A 9587-nucleotide genomic window follows, 5' to 3' on the forward strand; every position below is an offset into this window, starting at 1 on the left:
ACAGATGTCATGATGCTCAGTGCTCCCCTGCTTTAGGCTCTATATCTGATTATCCTGTTCTTGGATTGTAATATTGAGGTTGAAATCTCACTTTGGTTTGTACTGGCCCACTTTCCGCATCTTTCTTTAATAAATGGTGACTTTTTGGCTTCTTGGTGGTGTCACACAGTTTATTCCACCCACCAAAAGAGGATAAATATTAAGAATGCATTGATTTTTATTTTCTAGTGAGGGGTCTTAAATGTCTGGATGATAACAGTATCTTGTCTCATTTGATTAATATCCTCCACACTGAGGGCGATAGCCTTGCAAAGACTGAATCAACCCAGCTCACTGGCTGACTTGCATGTTAATTAAATTGCAGCGCCTGACTACCTGTTTTAGTTTTGTATGTACACCTCATCTTTCATTACATGTCATTCCAATATATCATAAATGTCTGTAAATTGAGAAATTCACATCCACTATCACCGTAGAACTAGGATTTTAGACCTAAATTGTGCCTCCAACTCAAATTTATAAGCTAGAGTAGTTTAGTTTATTAGCCATAGCCAGAGATGAGTCAGTTGTTGGCTGACAGAAAAGCAGAGCTGGTTGTGTAACTTCATTGTTAGACTGCATGAAGCACAATATATATCATTACATATGTCTCCTGGATTCTTTTCTTTTTATATTCAGTGATGTCTGTGATCTTAATCCTTCTGTAAACTCGGAGTGAAGGTTGCTGCTTTAGTCTGCTCCATGTTTCCTTGTTCAACCTCTTTGTATGTGGTTTGTCCCTTATTTTTTGTAAATGTGATGTTGAGTTCTGGTTGTTCCGAATAAAATGAATGCATCTGTATTAATTTTGGGTTTCTGTTGCTAAATTATATCATTTCAATAAGAAAGCATGAAAGGAACAGCTTGGTTAGAGATTTAAAAATGAGAATTATCCATTTTAAAGTTAATAATTATGTTACTACACTAAATATCATGATGATAATCAATTATCAAAACAAAACTAAAGAAAATGAGTGGCCTAATTTATCATTGAAAAAGTATTTTGACAGAAGAAATAAGTATTACTGCCAAAGTGTTGAACATGGTCATTACAAATTCACTAGCCACCAACTGGAGGAATTATATCCAATTTAGGAATTAGCAGCACAGCAAACAGATCCATTACTATCCTTTCAGATAACTTAAGTACACCACTGTGTAAAAAATACTGTAAATGAAAGTCTTGCATTAACTTTTTATCAGCGAAATGCATTTTAAGTATCAACAGTAAAATTTGGTGCAGTTGATTATGTGTTTTTATACTATATATATTTATTTGCCAAATTAATAAAATGTAAATACTCAGGTGAAAGATGTATTCAGCTGCTTTCCACCACAGGCAGCTAGAAGATTCATTTTTGACCCACCTAAACTGATTTTTTATTGTCAACGTGGATGACTGGGGTTTTTTTTAAAGTCATTCGTTGGGAACTCGCTTTCCCGTCATGCTCTAGTGTGACAAAGTTACGTGACTTGACGTTTTTTTGGTGATGACGGTGGCAGACGGCGCAGGTCAGTAGCTGAGTGGTGTTCATGGGAGGAGGAGTGCCTGTGAAGATAATATTATTTCCTCCGATGACCTGCTCTCAAAAGACGGAAGAAGAATAAAACAAACGAATGAGGCTCAGGTAGTACGAACAACCTGTGAAGTACTGGCGAATTGACGCTGGTTGAGAAGCGGCTCTTACATTGTTTTGAAGGCCTGTTGCTAGCGACGGGAAATCCTCGGGCTAGCCCGGTAGACACCGGGCCGAGAGAGCGCAGAGGACCAGGACGGGAGCTCCGTGTGCTGATTGATCAGGTTTTACGGACGCTAGCTTCCCTATCTCGTAAGCAAACGAAGACGTAACCTCTCCTGCTGCCCAGTGGCGCACATAAACCAGCGTAATTCAAGAGACTGTTTGTTTGACAGCTAGCTAACATTAGCTCTCCTGTGTTTACAAGCTAACTCAGGCGAGATCCTCTGGAAAAGTTGGCACCTGGGTTTATTTGTTTCAGTTAGGATTTACATATTTGGCTCCTACCACCTGCCTGCTAGCTGGTGGTGATTTGTAAGCTTGTACTTATGCCTACGCTGACTGAAGGTCGCAGCTAGATCAGAGGGTCTCCTAGTGAGGTTATCACACCTTCAGGCTTATCTGCTCCAGCTCAAACTTTTTGTGATCTTGTCTAAACAGAAGGAGTAAACCTTACTGAGTTGATTACTAAAGCTGTCTTCAACCAGTTTAAACACAGTGTCCCGGATGAAGACCCACAGAGAAGTGTGGATTTTCGTGCTGTCAAGACATACAGGTGTCACCTGCTCGTCTTGGCATTGTTAATCCCACACCAGCATCCAGCATCTGCTGCACCAGACGCAACTGATCTGCTGTTTTGCTCCCTTGAGCTGATTTGCTCAAGAAGGATCCTCTTCAAAACAGACCACAATGAATCGTTACCTGCCGGTGGCACGACAGCACTTCCTGGCTGCCCTTGCCAGCACCAGTGTTGTGGTTAAAACTATAAGCGCCGTGGTGGTTCTCCTCTACCTGCTGTCATGGGCCGTCCACACTCCATACGCACTGGGGGTGACTCCAGGTTACCTCTTTCCACCCAACTTCTGGGTGTGGACACTGGTGACCCATGGGGTCGTGGAGCAGCACGTCTGGGGTGTGGCAGCCAATGTGGGGACAGTTATGGCCTGTGGGCGCCTGCTGGAGCCTCTGTGGGGCGCTCTGGAGCTCCTGATCTTTTTCGCAGTGGTCAACATCTCTGCAGGCCTCCTGGCCGGACTCTCCTACCTCCTCACTTACGTTGCCACCTTTGACCTGGACTTCTTGTTTGCTGTGCGCATCCACGGAGCAGCCGGGTTCCTGGGAGGTGTCCTGGTGGCGCTGAAGCAGACGATGGGGGACACTACAGTGCTCAGAGTGCCACAGGTGAGGCTAACGAATAACAGAAGTCATTTCTGCTTATTGGCACGGCCTATGCTCCACTATTGACTTGTGAGGAGTGGGTCCGCACAGTTTACGTAAGGAATGTAGCCCAATAAGAATGTTAACCACTAGTCCTTGAGATGTGTACACAAACAAGCTTGTGTCAGATTATGGCCAGCACACATCAAGGATGCCCCCAGTCATGTTCTCTTTTCGCTTTGTTTTTTGTTTAATTTAACATTGAGTTTCACAGTAGATACACTCAGATTCGGGGCAAGAAGATTTCTCAGTGTCCCAGCCAGAACAACAACAACAACAAACAAATGTATTTGTACTACAGGACTTCATATAAGATGTAAAAGTGTCACTTTTTGTCTATGTGTTGTCTTCAATGGGCTGACTTTCCAATTCTTGAGTTGTGTTTTAAGCTTAGTAAGCTTGATAAGCAGAAATGGAAAAAGAAATTGCATTTCTGTCAGATATTAGTCAAATAACATAGTAGAACAAGTAAACAAGCGAAACTTATGTTACATACTTAAACAGTGTGACTTGGTTTCTTGGGTTTTTATCGTCATTGTTTGTTATTTGTGTGTTAAAACCAGGCGGTATGGTAATGAATTTATTATTCGTTTTGTGAGCACATACGTATTGGACAGTCAAATTAGACTCATACAGATCTATACAAATGCATGATTAGGTCATGCTATTGTATTAAAGCTATATAAGCCAGTGGTTTCCAGGCCAATGGCTGAGTTGTTGAATATTTGCTCTACTTGGCCGGTGCTCTCTGGTCTAGGCATGTGATTCTCTTCCAAATTTGGACTACAGTGTGATCTCTTAATTTACATTTGAAGATTAGATCTCATGCTCTTCTGCAGAGCAGCTTACACTAGTGTCCAGATTAGAGTTTAGTTTTTTCGCTGAAACACACATTAGCTACACATTCCTAATGTGTCTCTTATACTACAAGCCCACTCTGCTTAAGCCACCATTATTTTAGCTTTTTGTGCTTGTTATTAATATAAAACTGGGTTACTTCACTCTAATCTCCCTCATTTCAGCTGAGCAGGTTAGGAAATGTATTCTATCAAAATGCTGGTACATTTTGACTATGACTCCCGCCTGCCACCCTGGCGTGTAACCAGCTATTGTTCGGTGTTCCAATTACAGCATCTTGCTGACTTGAGTGAACTGTGGGAACTGGCAGCCACGGTGGCCTGTAGACAAAATGGTAGTTGTCCCTATGCCTAATGAACTCGAATCTGTCTCCCTCTCCCATCTCAGGTGAGACTCAAAGCAGCACCGGCTTTGGTCCTCCTCCTCCTGGCCTTACTGCGCCTGTCTGGGCTGCTTGACAGCTCAGCACCCCTGGCTGCCTACAGCTACGGCGCCCTGTCTGGCTGGATCTACCTGCGTTTTTACCAGCGGCACAGCCGGGGCCGCGGGGACATGTCGGACCACTTTGCCTTTGCTAGTTTCTTCCCTGAGGTGCTGCAGCCGGCCGTGGGGCTGCTGGCGGGGCTCGTCCACGCTGCCCTGGTGAAGATTAAGGTGTGCAGGAAGATGGTGAAGAGATACGACGTGGGGGCGCCCTCCTCCATCACAATCAGCCTTCCAGGGACAGATCCACAAGACGCAGAGAGGAGGAGGTGAGTGAGAGCAGAGTTAAACATTTACATCTACACACACATGCTTCTACACTAATCTCACGCAAAGGTCGGTCTGGTATATTGATGTGTGATTAAACGTGTGATACTGGCCAAGTAGAGTCTAGTGTGATGGAAGTTCATCTTTGACCTAAGAAGGCATTCGTCACCTTATCAGGAATATTCAGAAAAAATGATGAATACTTGCTAAGTATAAGCATTGAAAATTAATAATAAATGCTGTTTAGGTTCAAAGTTATATTCTTGGCCAGGGAAACAGCAGCAGAGAAAACAGTCTCACCCTAATGTCCATTTAAAAGCTGTCGTGAAGCTTTCTGTCATATCGCACAATGTTCAACAGAAAAATATTATTAAATAATATGAAACAGTTGCCAATAGAAGTGCATATTTGTCAGTCCAGACAACGTGCTAGTATCAGAAGGGTGAAATCAAATATACACTCACACCTATATAGTCAGAGACGAGGCACAGAAACAGTGTTGTTTTTTGTTTTATTTGCTCAGGGAAAGTTTGCTGAACGTCGCTGCGCTCTTTTTCAGTCACGCTCTTTAAACGGTTCATACATGTTCATGCCTCAGCGCTACAGCACACAAACTCTTACACACACTCGCTAACACCTACTCTCAAGCTGTCAGAGGTTATTTTTCACACTGTCAAATTGTCTTCCACATGCAAGTCCAAGCTGTCATACATATTCAGTTAAAAATAGACTCCCGCCCACAGGTCAATGCTGCTTTAACTGTCTTGGGGTGATTTTACTTTTATAAGCTATTAAAAACAATTAATTTCTTGTCCAGCTTCCATCCAGGGTGGGTGAGCTGAACACTCACACAGCTGTACATATGCTCAAAGCTTTCCTGTTGAAAAATGTTGTGACATTAAACAAGTATCATTCATTCATTCATTCATTCATTCATTCATTCATTATATTGTAGTCAACACTTTCTGGTTAGTGTTTCTGTCCTCCAGTGTGACACACACACATGAAACATGGCTGCCTTGTGAATGGAGCTAAAGCCACTGTAAACATTTGACTTTGACTAGTCATCTGTGGAAAGGGAAATTAACCGTATTGTGATGATGTAAAAGTAATGAGTACTTCTCCAGGAGAAGTGGGAAGATTCAGTCAAGTTTGATTCCAAAAATACATAATTCATTTGATAAATGATATGCTCTTCTTCCTGATTGTTAGTATTAAAGGACAGTATCAGCGGGAAGTGTCTTATTTCTACGGATTTTCTACTATCAATTAACTAGTTTGACACCTTCATTGCGAATTCACACATTTACCAGTCTCTTCTCATCATAAACTCAGTATAGATGTAAGACCTCAGGGACATTTGCTGCTGACACACAAAACTAAAATAGTCTAATATCATTCCAGTAAAGATGGTACTCTAACATAATGTAGCTCATAGTTGGAGTAAATGTAATCAAATCAGAGTGTGGTCGAGTAAGATTTACAATGCTGTTACTTTTAATAGTGTTACAGAGCATTTAAAACTTGTATTCAAACTATGACCTCTTCTGTCTCATCGTCTGAATATTTGATGACTGCATGAGGATGGCATTTGTTCCACAAGGATTTTGCACAGTACATGACAAAAGATTGAATTGAGGTTTACTACTTGAATTAAACTGATGTTTTATGTAAACTGTGTTTTTTTTATTTTTTAGTCATTGTTAGGGTTGTGTTCCACAACTCCTGTTTAAGCTGCGTCTTGTAGTTTCTACGAGAAAGCCGTAGAAGCAGCTTACTCACCTCGGTCAGTAGATCAGACTATCACAAAAGCAGACCTCCCATCCTGCAGAGCTCTACTTTCCTCTGGGATTAATGAAGAACATTTCTCTGTCCCTCTTCCTTTCAGACAACTGGCCCTCAAGGCCCTGAATGAGCGCCTAAAGCGTGTGGAGGACCAGTCTGCCTGGCCCAGCATGGACGACGAGGAAGACGACGATGACGACGAGGTCAGAACCGACACGCAGCCGCTCCTCTCAGGCGGACGGGACCTCTCCACCTCTACGCCGAGACCAGCGGGGGGACCCGTCGGTGCATCCCTGTCCTCCACCTCCTCATCCTCAATGTCACAGAGCGGCGGAGCGTCATCCACAGGCGGAGCGCCACACCCAGAGTCCAGCATCATCAGCTTCGAGGACGCACCTTCTAGATCGTAACAAATAGAACACACGTGTACAGATACGCACGCTCTGTTCGGTGTCACTGGCAGGTATACTAGTGTATTCAGCGTCTCTGACTGGTATACAAATATATTCAGTGGCGGTGATTAGGCACACACTCGATATCACACACGCCAACACACACAACATATTTGATCAGTTCATACACACGTACACCGTGCCCTCACAAACACTCTGTCGATGTCATCGTGAAGCCCAAAGGGGCGGTAACTGTACAGTGCTTTCAGTTCAGACATGTTGGTTGTAAATGCTCGGTGTAGTTGGGCAAACTGGACACTTAATACTTCTCTTCTTTCCTTCGTACGACCGAAAGTCAACCAGAACTTCTGTCTTGTCCGGACTTCATCCCAACTTGCAGAGCTCTGTCCACTGCGTCATGTGTCTCTTTCTCTTGCTTTCTAAATAAATAACAAAATGGGTGTACAATATTCTTTTTCTAAGTCTTTTTCGGAGCAGCCATAGTTCTGTTTGCCTGCCACGAGAAAGCCGCCAATGACAGAGACCCGCGCCCGATTCTTGATTCTTTATTCTTGAAAGGCCGACTCTTTGGGCACAGATGTGCTATGCGCTGAAGAATGACTGCGAGTGACATTAGTCCATGATTCACTGGTTCTAAAGGTGTAACCAGGTGTGTTACGGGGGAAGTATGAAAAGCACGTACTCAGCACTAACCGCTGGACCAGAAGAAAGAAGCTGCTGCAGGTCTGTCCTGCTGATAAACTATGATGCAAACCTTCAAGATTTGAAGAGGTGCCAGGCGAAAAGAATTTTCCGGACCAGGTTCATCTGCCACCTGGCGTCTCTCTGGAATAACAGGCAGAGAAATGGACTTTTTTTTTTATCCCCCATTTGTCGTTTCATGGAGAACAAGTCTGTACTTTTTTTTTTTTTTCCTTCTGGGTGTCTTCACTAAACAAAATCAGAAAAACAAACACTTTGTTTCAGTGCACTAACAAGACGTGTTAATGGCGTTACACATCTGTGGAAGATGATTATGATTCTTTGTGTTTTATGAGTTATGAGTTGATTATATTTTTTAGATTGATTTCAGGCCTGTTTTTGGAACATCCCCCATTATACATGTCCATCTTCTAGGATCTGAAATGATACAAGACGTGGTAACAGCTTTTCAGCTGTCTGGCTGCGTATGATACAGAAGTGGTCACTATCTGCCATGGCTGTATTGGTCTATTGGCACCACTACAAGCGATCAAGTGAAGGGTAGAGCATCGGTGTGTTGGGTGTGTGCAGGCTGGGCTTTATTTTTAGGATATAAAATCGCAATGAGTCATGAATTGCAGATGCAGAGTTTATATATGTGCTGTTTCACACTTCGCTCTGATTTGTCAGGTTTCCCAGTCACATCCTTTGCACTTGTAACATCTTTCATTTCTAAAATCCAAGTGCCAAGCAGGGGCCAGCGGTGAATCATTTTCTTGGGAGGTTGATGGGCAGCTAAATTGTTTCATAAAAATGCTTCATAAATTCTATGCAGACCAAAAGGTCATTCAGTGATTCATTCAGTTGGCTCTGTAGATGTCGCAGTCTGTTATGGTAATGATCAAATCATTGAATTCCCAATTTCCCACCTGTCCTTGTTCATTAAAGTCAGTTGCAACGAGTAAATTGTTCAGCCATTGCAGTCTGAGTGATGGCAATCTGCTAAATTGTTTTTAAGCTTGTGAACTTGTGGTCAGAAGGTTGAAATTTTCCACACGGTTAAGAAAGTGAATCACCGCTCTTCTGCTGCACATATTTAACAAGGAGGATAAAGTACAAACAGTTTGCTATGCTCACTTCATCCCTCACTCCTCACTTCAGTCTGTGAAAGTCTGCCTGAGAAAACGGACCCTGTAGATTAATTTGCAGATTGTTCCTGGTTTGTCTGCTGTTGTGTCTTTGTGGGAAGCCAGTGCCTTTATTTCACAAAGCATCTTGGAAACACAAAAAAGGCTGAATGATGGTCACTGCAGCTAGGTTTTGATTTGACTCATTAAGAAGGTTCAGCAGAATTTGAGATCTGGAATCTACACAATATATTTGGATTGGGTATATCTGGTTTTCATATTTAATAATCTGATGTCTGTTTTGCAAAAGAATAATTTTAGCAGTCGCCTTACTGGTTGTTTTATTTGCCACCGACTGAGTGAACATATATCATCAAATTGAAAACAAATTTAATGTAACAAAAGACACAGCTCATTATTTATGACCTGTATCACCCTCTGTCATTAAGTGGTAGGAACAATCTCCTCTTGTGTCTGCCCAGTGGAAGTGGCCTGAGATTTTAATTTGGGATTGGATATATTCCAAATCTGAGCACCCAGCAAAGCATATTCGTGTTTATCAACAACCTTATTTAATACCCCAGACATGCTGCGTTAAAATGCAATTCATTTGTGTGGGAAATGGAAAGAAAAGTAAAAATGCCAGTTTAAACAAGTCTGATTCCTGATCAGCTGGCGGTTTTCTAAGAGCGGTGCGGTGGGAGCCTTGAGCCCACAGGCTCAGGCTCAATGTCAGGACTTGAACTTGGCAGACACACTTTACAGTGTAGATTTGAGGAAGAACGTCACAAGATTAGCTTTTTGCCAAATGCAGAAATGGTGGTGTGTGAGATGATGTGTAAAGCTGTAAGCAAAAAAAAAAAGAAATGCGTAGGGACCTTGAAATGATGTCCAGCCTTCTATAATGTCACCAGTTCAGGAACAGAAAAGCATGACTCCACCTGATAAATGGACAAAAAGATCATATTTCTGGCTTTTAT

At 42.4% G+C, this 9587-nt stretch overlaps 1 protein-coding gene across 1 annotated transcript; it reads left to right on the plus strand.

Moving 5' to 3' along the window:
* The first annotated feature begins 1574 nt into the window (after positions 1-1574).
* tmem115 (transmembrane protein 115) lies at positions 1575-7248 on the plus strand. Its single transcript, XM_070839378.1, has 3 exons — positions 1575-2957; positions 4239-4603; positions 6490-7248. The coding sequence occupies exons 1-3, from the start codon at positions 2466-2468 to the stop codon at positions 6794-6796; spliced, it is 1164 nt and encodes a 387-aa protein (XP_070695479.1). The 5' UTR covers positions 1575-2465; the 3' UTR covers positions 6797-7248.
* Positions 7249-9587: the final 2339 nt, after the last annotated feature.

This window comes from Pempheris klunzingeri, chromosome 11 (assembly GCF_042242105.1).
Source record: "Pempheris klunzingeri isolate RE-2024b chromosome 11, fPemKlu1.hap1, whole genome shotgun sequence".
Classification (NCBI taxonomy): domain Eukaryota; kingdom Metazoa; phylum Chordata; class Actinopteri; order Acropomatiformes; family Pempheridae; genus Pempheris; species Pempheris klunzingeri.